At 39.7% G+C, this 15030-nt stretch overlaps 1 protein-coding gene across 1 annotated transcript in view; it reads left to right on the top strand.

Moving 5' to 3' along the window:
• Window positions 1-5712: 5712 nt before the first annotated feature.
• SNAPC1 (small nuclear RNA activating complex polypeptide 1) overlaps window positions 5713-15030 on the top strand; it is a 39169-nt gene continuing 29851 nt past the window's right edge. Inside the window, exons 1-4 of the mRNA XM_082734936.1 lie at window positions 5713-5925; window positions 8595-8754; window positions 8905-9045; window positions 9612-9716. Of these exons, the coding sequence (XP_082591062.1) occupies window positions 5798-5925; window positions 8595-8754; window positions 8905-9045; window positions 9612-9716 (534 nt within the window). The 5' untranslated portion in view covers window positions 5713-5797. The remainder of the gene's footprint in view (window positions 5926-8594; window positions 8755-8904; window positions 9046-9611; window positions 9717-15030) is intronic.

Raw genomic sequence — 15030 nt, 5'->3', positions numbered from 1 at the left:
ATGTGTTCTGGGCCACCATTACCTTTTCTTTCCATGAATTGTTTCTAGCTTGATAATCTGTATCCAGACTATACTGCTCCCCAAAGGAACCTCAAATTTGGCCTCTGAAAAACTGTGCTCCAAATGATTCATCATATGTTCTCCAAATGCCTCCTCCTCCTGCATTCCCCGCTCAGTGTCCCAAACCAATCCCTAGAGGTCACTTGTCACTTCCAACCTTATCCACACATCCAGTCTGACTCAGTTCTTTTCTTTCTTTAAATTTCCACTATGGAAACTTTGAACATGTACAAAAGTAAAGAGAATAATATAATGATGCCCAAGTATCTGCTGTTGGGTTCCCTGGGAAGTAGACCTGAGATGGAGACTGCAGGTCATGTATTAGTGTGTTAAGGGACAACATGAGAAAGCAAAAAAGCAAAAATGAGTGAGAAACAGCTGAGATGCAGTCCCAAAAAATGTCTTCAGCAGCCATGTGCGGAGCTCTGGACCTGGGATGGTCCTTGAGAGTTGTCCCAAGTTACAGAGAGGGCTGGGGCCTTTACGCCACCACACTGATCAATCATTGGAGGGGGGAGTTGTGCCTTTAAAAGCATGTCCAGAAAAAATGGCACTATGAGGAGCTCCATGGACTTGCTCCCCAGTGAAACAACTACAGTTGGCAAGAATTAAAAAAATATATATATCCCATTTAAAGTTTCTTGAAATTGGCTGAAGAGAATACAACAGATGAAGAAAATTTTATTTAAGAAAGTATACAAAATCTTGGTAAGAATAACAAGAGTGACACCACCTGCGCCATAACTTGCTGCCTCCCCTACCCTGCTCAGTATGACAAAAGCTCAACTCCAGGTGGGTGTGGCCAAGAAAGGGTTCCCTCTACCCCTCTGTCCCAATAAAAGGCTATGGTACCACCTCTCTGGGAGGGCCAGGCTGCCAGCACTTCTTATTCTCTTTAACTTCATGTTGCAAAGGCTAAATTCCAGGTAAGTACAGCCTGAAGACTGGAGACATTGGGAACTCCTTTCTTCCTTTCAGAGACTATTCATAGGACAGGCTCTATCCCAGGTGCAGCAGGCCAAGAGTGCTCAGATCCCAGTGGCTTTCATCTCCACTCTCATGTAAGCTGGAGTTCCATGCCAGCAGAGGCAGCCTGAGAAGGAAAAGACTATAGCCACCCCCCACCCCCCACCCACGACTCTGCTCCTATAGCAGAGGTATCATTCTGAGAGAAGTGGGCCTCTGTCTCCATCCCCAACTCCACAGCAGTCGCTCAGAAATTTCTCCCAGGGGGAGAGAAAGTCCATTAGAACAGAGAACTCTGACGCTCTCCCCACAAGAATGGATTTTATTTGGAAGAGTGTGAGAAGATTCAAACCCAAAGGTGCTCTTGAAAACAATGGATGTTCTCATGATAAGTAATTAAGAGGAGGCTGGTAGCTCCATGGCAGCAAGAAGTTAAACTGCAGACCAATGAGTTTGGCAGGGTTGGGGTGGGGGGGAGCTGTGGGGGGAAGCCAAGGAAAGAGACAACTAGGAGAAGCTCTCTTGAGATCTGAGCAAGCCTCAAAGCCTATCTCTGCAAAGGAGCTGAAATGTAATTGGATTAGATTGTGTCCCCAGGATACTGTCAAGAGCAACAACAGGTAGTTACGAGCCCAATAGCTGGGTGTAATAACAACAAAGTCAGGCTCTTTAATGGAGAGATCTGGAAAAGAGACAGCCAAAGAAAGCCTTGCTAAAACCACTCTCATCCTAGGTAACTGTGTGCAAAGTTACCTGTGATGTACCCTCTGAGTAGCTACTTAAAGAGTCTTCACCTCTTTGGTGAAATGGACCTCACTAAAATAGTCCAGTCAAGTCACTAAACAAATAAACAAGGAAACAAAAAAAAACCAACCAGCCCCATGGGAAAGGGGGAGCAATCAGTATTCAGAATCGCTACAATAAATTTTATATACTAGCAGTAAATATTTTCTATCTTAACAGGTACAGAGCCATACAATTGTGTATTGGCTTTAATTAGGCCCACACATTTGATATGGCACAGAAGTGACTTTTTATTTTTTATTCTTTAAAAATTTATTTATTTATTTGACAGAGATCACAAATAGGCAGAGAGGCAGGCAGAGAGAGGGGGAGGGGAGCAGGCTCCCTGCTGAGCAGAGAACCAGATGCAGGGCTAGATCCCAGGACCCTGGGATCATGACCTGAGCGCAAGGCAGAGGCTTAACCCAGAGCCACTCAGGTGCCCCAAAGTGACTTTTTAGATCAGGGAAAGGATGGACTATTCAATCGAAGGTGCTAGAAAATTACACATTTGGAAAATACATATATATATATATATATATATATATATATATATATATATGGCTATATATATGCAAAAAAGTGAAATTGGATCCTTAACTCATACCACACATAGAAATAATTTTTAGATAGATACAGTGAATCCAAAGTGAAAGGCAATACTTTTGGACTTTTGGAATAAACTTGTAGCAACAATGTTGGCAGTTCAACAAAGATTATGCACCTCTTCCATAGATAGGAGTTGTTGTGGGGAAGAGGTTGCCCAGTTAGGGACATTTCCCAGGTCTCTTTGCCTCGGGGGAGGACTATGTGAGAGACTTTTGGATAATAGGATATGGACTGAAATAGTGCACACCAGTGCTTCTTGAACTGTCTGTGGTAATGGACAATTTGTCTCCAATTTATTATGGATCAATACTTCTGTAAACGAAAACAAATAAATTACCAGAAAATTGATATTTTAAAAAGTCAGACCAAATGCAAGCCCGTTTTTTATTATTAGATTTAACAGACATAAAATTACATTGCCAGATTGCTGTTAAAAGTTTACAAGTACTTATTCTTAATTTTTGTACTACTTCCCATTACTGTGTAATGGGAAGGCAATAAATAGTTCGTGGACCAGCAGAGGTTAGCAGACTACCCACTAAGTGTACACCACTTTTGACGTGGCTCATAGCAATCTCTCATGCAATATTTTGCATTCTTTCTTCCCCTGTGTTCAGGGTGGCTTTAAAAATCAATGGCTGGGGGCGCCTGGGGTTAAGCCACTGCCTTTGGCTCAGGTCATGGTCTCAGGGTCCTGGGATCGAGCCCCGCATCAGGCTCTCTGCTCAGCGGCGAGCCTGCTTCCTCCTCTCTCTGCCTGTCTCTCTGCCTGCTTGTGATCTCTGTCTGTCAAATAAATAAATAAAATCTTTTTAAGAAATTAAAAAAATAAAAATCAATGGCTGAAGACCACAGAGGCTTTATCAGTCTGGGTCCCTGGATGACTTCTCAGAGCAGAATACTTTCCGCCCCATCTGGCCATCAATTGAACCTAACGTGAAAAGTAAAAAATTCTTTCGTGTTAAGCTACCCATCATTTAAGTTTATTAAGTCACAGTACTGGCATTAGCTTAGCTAATAATGAAATATAGGGAACATATTTGTAGACAAAAACCCTTACTGGAAAATATTTTAAAAATTGACTACACTAGAAATAAGGGTCTCTGTACATCAAAAATCACCATAAAGTAAACAAAAATAAATCAGACTGGGGAAAGGTATTTATAATACATATAACATACACCAATTTTGTATTCAGATATAAGGTGATGCTACCAATCAATACGAAAAAGGTGAACAACCCAACTGAAACATGGGTAAAATATATGAACAGGCATTTCACAGTAGAGGAAATAGGAAAAAAAAAGATGGAATTTAAGAAGATGCACAACTATGTTAAGACCACGATTAGATATCGAAATTCTGATATGATATGGCTGAATTTGGAACTGCCATACACTGATAGTGAAGTGAAAATTAGTTCAACCATGCTAGAAAAAAAATTTGACATTATCTTTTAAAGTTTTTCATTTGCACCCATTATCATCTAACAATTCTACTCTACGATGTACTGCTGTAACATGTAAGTAGAATTGCCAACTTTGGCAAACAAGAATAAAGGACATCCTTTAAAATACACTTAAACTGTGTTTAAGATAAACAATGAGTAATTTTAAAAATTTTTCTGAAATTCAAGTTTAATTTGGCCTCATCTACTTTATCTGGAAATCCTACAAATAAGAGGAGCCATGTACAAAAGTGTTTACAGTAGCATACTGTTTATAAATATAAAACCTAGAACCCACCTAAATTTGTATGGAGGAAATAATGGGTAAACTATGTATTCACACAACAGAACATTAGGCAGCAGTGAAAATGAATGAACTACAGCTATGAATAAATCATAGGGACATTATTTAAGGTCAAAATTAATTCAAAGACCTTATGTTAGAAATTTAAAAAAAAAAAAGGTAAAGTAAAAATGTAAAAGAAGGGGAGTTGTACCCAGCTGGCTCAGTTGGTAAAGCATGCCATTCTTGATCTCTGGGCCATGAGTTCAAGCTCCAAGTTGGGCATAGAACTTACTTAAAAAAATTGCAATACCACTTTCATAAGACTCAAAACTAACCACAACTAGACAATATATTGTTTTGAGATCCATACACGTCATAAAGTATATACCATATATATGGTGTGTACAAAAGTGTTCACAGAAGTGCATATATGCATATATATACATATATACATATATATACATATATATGCGCTCCTGTGAACACTTTTGTATATGGCTCGTCTTATTTGTATATTTACATATCTTGTATATACAATTTGTATCTTGTATATACAAGAGAACGAGAAGCAAAACAAGGTAGTTGTTACTAAGGAAGTGGTAGAGCAGGGGACTAGGTTAGAGGAAGCGGTCACAGATTAATGTGACAGAGTTGGTAGTGTTCCTGTCCTACACAGGTAGAGGTACACAAATATCCGTTTCATTGCTATGCTTCTTATCTCAGATATGTTACATAAGGTTTTCTGTATACATAAAATATTACATAAAATTTAAAAGATAGATCGACAATCAGGAAACTTAAGTGAGTTGAACAGATCTACAGACACATAGTCTAATGCTTTCTATTATATTGAGATACCTCTCCTAAAGAATAAATACAGGATGCTTTGCACCGTGAAAATGGTGAAAAGTACAAAATACAGCTCCCTATCTAGCTCCAGGAAAAAGCTAGGAGATGGGAGTGTAGAGAGAACCAATTAAGCCAAATAATCGATAAATATAAATAAATGCTTTCAGCTAAGTACTGTGTTAGATTATTATGAATGTAGGGGATGGGTGGCGGCAGGGAGATGTTCTCAAGTTTCTCAACTTGTAGTTGCAGAAGACTGCTACGGTTAAAATGAGAGACATACATTAGACACTATATATTGCGGTTGTAGACTGTGACATTATGAGCCCAGTCCATTTCCTAGTAAACCGTCTTTAGCTCCTGTTTCCAAGAGGAGGTAGGTGAGGAGGGGGAACTGTTCTTCCCTGGCTACAGAGTTGACTTGTCACACTCGGGTCACTTTAAAGGAAAGTGACAGTAAGGGTAAAGCCAATTTACACAAGCCAGCCTAATACACTCCTAAAATACTTCTTGGGCTCACAGGACACTTGACATACAAACCTCTTCAGTGAAATTTAAAGAACTGACCTTAGCTCCCTCTGGTAAGGAGAGCTGAGGAGGTAAAATGAACTGGCATTCACTCATGCGCAGTAAACAATACCACGGTTCGCACGAGTCCGGCCGGAGGCGGAGCTAACGGGCCCGGATAATACGTCACGGAGCGTAAGTGCGTCACTTTTCGAGGCGGAACGTCGGGTCCCGGTTTCCTCGGCGACAGCGGCGGGCTGGTCCGCGTGTGGTGTCTGGGCTTCGCAGGCATGGGGACTCCTCCAGGCCTGCAGACGGACTGCGAGGCGCTGCTCAGCCGCTTCCAGGAGACGGACAGTGTGCGCTTCGAGGACTTCACGGAGCTCTGGAGGAGTATGAAGTTCGGGACCATCTTCTGGTGGGTGTTTCTACTCGGCTGCCCGCCTCTCTCTGGTCGGGGGGGGGGGGCGTGGGGGGAGGGTCGTAGGAAGCTGCTCTCTTCTCCAACGCCTCGCAGCACCTGGGAAGGGCTGAGAAAGGCGGCGGTCTCAGAAAGCTGCCCCCAGCTCTGCCGGGCCTCCTTCCTTGCGGCTGCATCCTTTTGCGGCATCCTCCTCAGTGTTCTTTCTGCCCGGCCGTCCTTCTCAGCCCCCCTCTCTAGGCCCTCTGCCTGGTACCGGCTTGCCCTCCCTGCAGTGGTGTTCTCTTAGAACCTCGTGTTTGAAAACAAAACAAACACCTAGACAAGGACCAACGCCTGCCCGGCGGAATTCATTTTTCATAGGACCACCAAAGTTGCCTTTCTAAAGTGCAAATTTGATCCTGTCACTCCCCTGCTTACCACTCCAGTGGTTTCCACTGCCCTTAGGATAAAGCTCAACTTCCCTAATTCCCAAATTCCCTAATATGCCTGGCAAGACCCTCCGTGACCGGCCTCAGCCCATCTCAGCGACTTGATCTGCCGTTCCCCTCCATGCCCTCACTTGCTCCATTCTGCCTGTGGCCCTCTTCAGGCGTTTCAAAAGCCCGGAGCTTTCCCCCAGCTCTTTCTGCCAGGTCACCTTCGACTTCACTCGGTTTTAAGCTCAAATGACAGTTCTTTAGGGAAGCCTTCCTTTGCCCTCCTAAAGTAAGGCGTTCAGACTCTGTTTTTCCTAGAGCACTCTTCTTACTTTATCTGTGGGCTTTTACCACAGGGTATTGTGAAGTGTAGTAGAGTGGCTCCTGAGCCCCACTGCCTGATTTGGAGTGAGTCCCCACAGTAACCTGACTTTGGGGGGAAGTTTGCCTGAGCTTCTGTATCTATAGAATGGAGACAGTGATAATACTTCACATTGTAGTTCTGAGGGTTAAATGAGCTAATAATACATGTTAAGTGCTCAAGGACTCTGTAACTATTCATCATCATTATTATTATTGCTTTAAATTTTTCCCTCAGCTGGATAGAGCTCTGAGGACAGTGACTGGATGAATTTAGTATCCGTTGGCATAACATACATAATAGTGAAAAAGCTAAATAATTAGATTCTAAATAATTGGATTCAAATAATTGGACTGAATTCTTGTGATTCAAGCTCTGTGTTTTCCTGAATAAAAAGTAAAAGTTCTCTTTCTTGTCGTAATATAATAATTACTTACATAGTTTGTACATTGCATGGTTTGAAGATAGAGAGCTATTTGTTGTACAGTTAATGAAAGGAAAGGAACTAATTTTGTTTTTTTGAAGATTTTATTTATTTGACGGAGAGAGAGAGAGAGAGAGAGAGCACAAGCAGGGGTGCGCCAGGCAGAGGGAGAGAGAGAAGCAGGTTTTCCTGCAGAGCAGGGAGCTGGATGTGGGACTCCATCCCAGGACCTTGGGATCATGACCTGAGCTGAAGGCAGTGGCTTAACCAACTGAGCCACCCAGGCACCCCAGGAACTCATTTTTTAATGGCTACTAAATGTGATGTGTTTATAGCTTAATGTATTTAATCCATAGAAGAACTCTGAAAAGCAAGTATATAATTATCTTTGTTTTTTAAAAGGGGACATTGAGGCTTAAGGAGGTTAAGTAATCTTCACAATCAAACCACTAGTAGGTGGTAGAGCAGATACTGAGAACTGTATGTCTGCCTGCATCCAAAACCTGTGGTCTTTCAGTGCATCTCTCCTGAGAAGTTGCAGTTAAGGAAAATTTTGCTGGGGTTACCTCAATATTTAGCTAATGAAGAAAAACTAAAATGAGAAAAAAAGTGAGGATGACTTGAAGAATGATGTTACTTCTTTAGAAATTGCTTTGGTTGCTAATACAACAGTAGGTATTTTGCATTCTTTTTGTATATTTATTATTTGAAGAGTGTAGGCTTTGGGAGTATAGAGCAGTTGTTTTCCTGCTCTGCACCCTCTTTACTTTGGTGAGCTTTACCCTGCAGAATTGAGAGGAAGTCATGGGTTAGGTTGTATTGTGGTTCTCTAACTTTTTCACCTAGATGTCTCAAAGACAAATGAGGGGTACGGTGAATCCCTGAGAGTATTTAGGAAATCTCCATTATATGTAAAATGCGTTTAATTTTTGTATTTTATTCTGTAATATAACCATGATTATTTTAATATTTTAAAAAAATTTTTTTTAAAGATTTCTTATTTATTTATTGTCAGAGAGAGAGCAGGCAGAGTCACAGGCAGAGGCAGAGAGAGAAGCAGGCTCCCTGCTGGACAAGGATCCCGATGCGGGACTCAATCCCAGGACCTTGGGATCATGACCTAAGCCTAAGGCAGTGGCTTAACCGACTGAGCCACCCAGGTGTCCCTTTAATATTTTAAATGTTTAAAATTTTTACCCGGGAATAATTTGTAACCTCTCCCTTTTTGCTCGCCAATTCAGCAAGTAAATTTGATGCTTTAGAAAGAGTACTATGTTTACCTACTATATGCCTGTGCCTCAGGGTAAGAAGCACAGCGGAAAATTAGGTCATGCTTGATTATGAAAGGATCAGATGTGGACTGCCTCTTCAGTTTCTAGCAGCTGCTAGAATATACGTCTTCTAATTTTTGTTCATTACTTGTTTACTGAGAGTCCTAATATATTTTCTCTTTGTTTCCTAGTGGTAGAATGAGAAATTTAGAAAAGAACAAGTTTACAAAAGAAGCGATAGCTTTGGCTTGGCAATATTTTTTACCTCCATACACCTTCCAGATCAGAGTTGGTGCTTTGTATCTGCTATACGGATTATATAACACCCAACTGTGTCAACCAAAGCAAAAGGTAATACTTGTTTTCCCTCAGCAACATAGGAAATAGGTACAAGATTTTTACAACAAACTGATTTTAATAGGAATGCCAGAGTTTCAAAAATATAATACATTTGTGAAGAAGATTTACCTTTAGTAACAACTTTTTAACTTTTGTTTGTAGATTAGAGTTGCCCTGAAGGATTGGGATGAAGTTTTAAAATTTCAGCAAGATTTGATAAATGCACAACATTTTGATGCAGCATATATTTTTAGGAAACTACGACTAGACAAAGCATTTCACTTTACAGCTATGCCCAAATTGGTATGTTGTCTAAAATAGATCATTTTTCAAAATGAGAACTAATGCTTTATTGTTCATAAAGCACCTCAATCTCCATGAAGTGGAAAAGATACCATGTAATTTCTCATACTTCTGGAAAGGTTTCTTAAAATAGGGGAAAATGCTAATTACTTTTCTTTTGCAAACAATTTAGTCTTTGCTTTTAAATGCAGTGTTTCTAAATGCCGTCTATTAAATTGTTAGAAGAAATTAGATTAGGCATCTGCCATTTGCTTATTTCCCTTTTCAGACACTAGGTTACTGGAAGAGGACCAAGGAATTTTAATGTCAGTTGGTGAAAAGTTGAAACCTCCACTAATAAAATTTATTTCTTCAGTCTTAATGACTGATGAGACACTAGATTAAAAGAGCATTAAGTCCTAATTCTGGTTCTGACATCAGCTGGCAAATCATGTAACTTGTCTGAATATCATCTAAAGTTAGAAGCATATGGCATGGCATCTTAAAGATTATTTTAAAATTTTAGTAGTCTTTGGGAAATGGATTATCTAAAAAATATCCTTTAAAAGACATTCATTATCATCTAGCTATCATATAGGATGAAGAAGAAAATTCAGCGAGCTGAAGTTACAGAAGAATTTAAGGACCCAAATGATCGTGTAATGAAACTTATCACTTCCGATGTATTAGAGGTAAATTTGTTTTTTCTGCCCTTGAAATTAAAAAAATTGTTATTATTAACTATATATTGAAGTTATACCTTCATCTATGGGGTACTGAAGTTGTTTCTAATGAATTTAACTGTTGATAGAATGCTTATTTTTTCTCCAAAGTAACAGAAATAATACACCCTAATATATGAAAATTTATGGAATAAATCTGGAAACTCAGAAGCAAAAAGATGTAGAAGACTGTATTTGAACTTGGGTATTTAGATTCAAATACTGAAACCACCATTTGTATTTGACTTTAGATAGGTCATAAAACAAAAATTTAGGGCACCTGGGTAGCTCAGTGGGTTAAAGCCTCTGCATTCCGCTTAGGTTATGATCCCAGGGCCCCGGGATCAGGCCCCACATCGGGCTCTCTGCTCAGTGGGGAGCCTGCTTCCTCCTCTCTCTGCCTGCCTCTCTGCCTACTTGTGATCTCTGTCTGTCAAATAAATAAAATCTTTAAAAAAATAAAATGTGTTCATTTCCTAAGTTCCCTTTTACATGTTTATTTAAAAACTTACTGAATAACAATGAGGCTATTCTGATAAAAATTTGAAATCAAGAATTATGGATAAGAGGTACACTCTTTTTTTTATTTTTTTATTTTTTCAGTGTTCCAAGATTCATTTTTTATGCACCATACCCAGTGTGCCATGCAATACATGCCCTCCTTAATACCCACCACCAGGCTCATCTAACCCTGCACCCCCCTCCCTCCAAAACCCTCAGTTTGTTTGTCAGAGTGCACAGTCTATCATGGTTCGTCTCCCCTTCTAATTTCCCCCAATTCACTTTTCCATTCCTACTAATGTCCCCCATGTTATTCCTTATGCTCCACAAGTAAGTGCAACCATACAATAATTAACTCTCTCTGCTTGACTTATTTCACTCAACATAATCTCCTCCAGTCCCGTCCATGTTGATACAAAAGTTGGTATTCATCCTTTCTGATGGAGGCATAATATTCCACTGTATATATGGACCATATCTTCTTTATCCATTTGTCTGTTGAAGGGCATCTTGCCTCTTTCCACAATTTAGCAATTGTGGCCATTGTTGCTAGGAACATTGGGCTATAGATGGCCTATCTTTTCACTACATCTGTATCTTTGGGGTAAATACCTAGTAGTTCAATTGCAGCGTTATAGGGTACCTCTATTTTTAATTTCTTAAAGAATCTCAAGACTGTTTTCCAACGTGGCTGCACCGACTTGCATTCCCACCAACAGTGTAAAAGGGTTCCCCTTTCTCCACATCTTCTCCAACACTTGTTTCCTGTCTTGTTAATTTTGGCCATTCTAACTGTTGTAAGGTGGTATCTCAATGTGGTTTTGATTTGAATTTCCCTGATGGCTAATGATGATGAGCATTTTTTTATGTGTCTGTTAGCCATTTGTATGTCTTCTTTGGAGTAGTGCCTGCTCATGTCTTCTGCCCATTTTCTGACGTGGTAATCTATTTTTTGAGTCTTGAGTTTGAGGAGTTCTTTACAGATCTTGGATATCAGCCCTTTGTCTGTGGTATCCTTTGCAAATATCTTCTCCCATTCTGTGGGTTGCCCCTTTGTTTTGTTGACTGTTTCCTTTGCTGTGCAGAAGCTTTTGATCTTGATGAAGTCCCAAAGGTTCATTTTTGCTTTTGTTTCCTTTGCTTTTGGAGACATGTCTTGAAAGAAGTTGCTGTGGCCAGTGTTGAAGAGGTTACTGCCTATGTTCGCCTCTAGGATTTTGATAGATTTCTGCTTCATGTTGAAGTCTTTTTCTGTTTTGAGTTTCTCTTTGTGTGTGGTATAAGAAAATGGTCAGGATTAATTCTTCTAAACATAGCTGTCCAATTTTCCCAGCACCATTTGTTGAAGAGACTGTCTTTTGTTCCATTGGATATTTTTTCCTGCTTTGTTGAAGATTATTTGACCACACAGTTGCAGGTCCATGTGTGGGCTCTCTGTTCTGTTCCACCGGTCTGTGTGTGTGTGTTTGTGCCAGTACCATGCTGTCTTGGTGATCACAGCTTTGCAGTAAAGCTTGAAATCAGGAAACGTGATGCCCCCAGTTTTTTCTTTTTCAACATTTCATTAGCAATTTGGGGTCTTTTCTAGTTCCATACAAATTTCAGGATTGTCCTAGCACTTTGAAAAATGCTGGTGGAATTTTGATCGGGATGGCATTGAAAGTATAGATTGCTCTAGGCAGTGTAGACATTAACAATGTTTCTTCTTCTGATCATGAGCATGGAAAACTTACATCTTTTTGTGTCTTCAATTTCTTTCATGAGTGTTCTGTAGTTCCTTGAGTACAGATCCTTTGGTTAGGTTTATTCCCAGGTATCTTATGGTTTTTGGTGCTATAGTAAATGGAATTGATTCTCTAATCTCCCTTTCTGTGTTTTCATTGTTAGTGTGTAGGAAAGCAACTGATTTCTATGCATTGATTTTGTATCCAGCCACATCATTGAATTGCTGTATGAGTTCTAGTAGTTTGGGGTTGGAATCTTTTGGGTTTGCCATATAAAGGATCATGTCATCTGTGAAGAGAGAGAGTTTGATTTCTTCTTTGCCAATTTGAATATCTTTTATTTCTTCTTGTCTGATCGCTGTTGCTAGGACTTCCAGTACTATGTTGAACAACAGTGGCGAGAGTGGGCATCCTTGTCCTGTTCCTGATCTCAAAGGGAAGGCTGTCAGCTTTTCTCCACTGAGAATGTTTTTCACTGTGGGTTTTTCATAGATAGGTTTTATGAAGTTGAGGAATATTCCCTCTATCCCTATACTTTGAAAAGTTTTAATCAGGAACGGATGCTGTATTTGGTTAAATGCTTTTTTTGCATCAATTGAGAAGACCATGTGGTTCTTCTCTCTTCTCTTATTGATTTTTTCTGTCTCACTGATTGATTTCCAAAAACTGAACCACCCTTGCATCCCAGAGGTAAATCCCACCTGGTCATGGTAGATAATCTTCATAATGTACTGTTGGATCCTGTTAGCTAAGATCTTGAGAATCTTGGCATCCATATTCATCAAGAAAATTGGTCTGAAATTCTCCTTTTTGATGGGATCTTTGCCTGGTTTGGGGATCAGGGTAATGCTGACTTCATTGAAAGAGTCTGGAAATTTTCCTTCTGTTTCCATTATTTTGAAAAAGCTTCAGGAGAATAGGTATTCTTTGAATGTTTGGTAGAATTCCTCAGGGAATCCATCAGGTGCTGGGCTCTTGGTTTTTGGGAGGGTTTTTGATCACTGCTTCAGTGTTGTTACTGGATATTCAGGTTGTTGGTTTCTTCCTGTTTCAGTCTTGGAAGTTTATTGGCTTCCAGGAATGCATCCATTTCATCTAGGTTGCTTAACTTATTGGCATATAACTGTTGAATAGTAATTTCTGATGATTGTTTCTATTTCCTTGGTGTTAGTTGTGATCTGTCCTCTTTCACTCATAATTTTATTAATTTGGGTCCTCTCTCTTTTCTTTTGGATTAGTTTAGCCAGTGGTTTATCAATCTTATTGATTCTTTCAAAGAACAGCTTTCAGTTTCGTTGATGTGTTCTACTGTATGTCTAGTTTGTAACTCATTGATCTCTGCTCTGATCTTGATTATTTCCCTTCTTGTGCACGGGTTGGCTTAATTTGTTGATTTTCCAGTTCTTTAAGGTGTAAAGAGAGCTGGTGTGTTCTGGATTTTTCAGTTTTTTTGAGTGAGGCTTGGATAGCTATGTCTTTCCCCCTTTGCCGTATCCCATAGGTTTTAGACCCATCTGTCTTGATTCTCATTGGTTTCCATGAATTGTTTAAGTTCTTTTTTGATTTCCTGGTTGATCCAAACATTCTTAAGCAGGTTGGTCTTTAGCTTCCAAGTTTTTAATTCCTTCCAAACTTTTTCTTGTGGTTGAGTTCCAGTTTTAAAGCATTGCAGTCTGAGAATATGCAGGGAATAATCTCAATCTTTTGGTATCAGTTGAGCCCTGATTTGTGATCCAGTATGTGGTCTGTTCTGGAGAAAGTTCCATGTGCACTCGAAAATTATGAATATTCTATTGTTTTAGGGTGGAAAGTTCTGTATATATCTATGAGATCCATGTGTTATTCAAAGCTCTTGTTTCCTTATTAATTTTCTGCTTGGATAATCTGTCTGCTACTGAGAGTAGCATGTTAAGATCCCCTATAATTAATGTATTCATATCAATATGGCTTTTTATTTTGATTAACAGTTGGCTTACGTAGTTGGCTGCTCCCATATTGGGGGCATATATATTTATAATTGTTAGATCTTCTTGGTGGATAGACCCTTTACGAATGATGTAGTGTCCTTCTGTATCTCTGACTACAGTCTTTAGTTTAAAATCTGATTTATCTGATATGAGAATCGCTACCCCAGCTTTCTTTTGAGGACTGTTGGCATGAAAGATGATTCTCCATCCTTTCACTTTCAGTCTGGATGTATCTTTTGGTTCCAAATGTGTCTCTTGTAGACAGCATATGGACGGGTCCTGTCGTTTTATTCAGTCCCTTGTACCATTTTATGGGAGCATTTAGGCCATTCATGTTGAGAGTGATTATTGAAAGATAAGTTTTTATTGACAGCATGTTGCCTGTGAAGTCCTTGTTTCTATAGATTGTCTCTGTGAATTTCTGTTCTATGTCACTCTTGGGTTCTTTCTTATTTTATAGAAGCCCCCCTTAATATTTCTTGTAGTGCTGGCTTGGTGGTCACATACTCTTTTACACCTTGCTGGTCATGGAAGCTTTTTATCTCTCCATCCATTTTGAGTGTCAAACTTGCTGGATAAAGTATTCTTGGCTGCATGTTCTCATTTAGTGCCCTGAATATGTCTTGCTAGCCCTTTCTGGCTTGTCAGGTTTCTGTGGACAGGTCTGATGGTATCCTGATGGACGTTCCTCTGTACATAAGGAATCTCTTCCCCCTAGCTGCACTTAGAACTTCTTGTCTAAAATTATGATTCATGAATTTTGCAATCGAATGTCTGGAGATTTTTCTAGATTTGTTGATCTTGGTGGCTGTCTTTTCTGCCTCCAGGACACAAATGCTTGTTCCATTTCCCAGACTGGGGAAATTTTTATCCAGAATTTTTTCAACAATATTTTCTAGTCTTCTCTCTTTCTCCATCCCCTCAGGGATCCCAATAATTCTGACGTTGGAATGTTTCATGGTGTCATTTATTTCCCTAATTCTTTTTTCATGGCTTCTAAGCTGTTTGTTCCAGGCCTCCTCTTGATCTTTTCCTCTATCAGTTTGTCCTCTAAATCACTAATTCTGTCTTCTGCCTCGGTTACCCTAGCTG

The sequence above is a fragment of the Mustela nivalis genome (assembly GCF_964662115.1).
Source record: "Mustela nivalis genome assembly, chromosome: 6".
In the NCBI taxonomy this organism is placed as follows: domain Eukaryota; kingdom Metazoa; phylum Chordata; class Mammalia; order Carnivora; family Mustelidae; genus Mustela; species Mustela nivalis.
The sequence above is the reverse complement of the archived record's forward strand: the minus strand, read 5'-3'. Positions and strand labels throughout refer to the sequence as shown.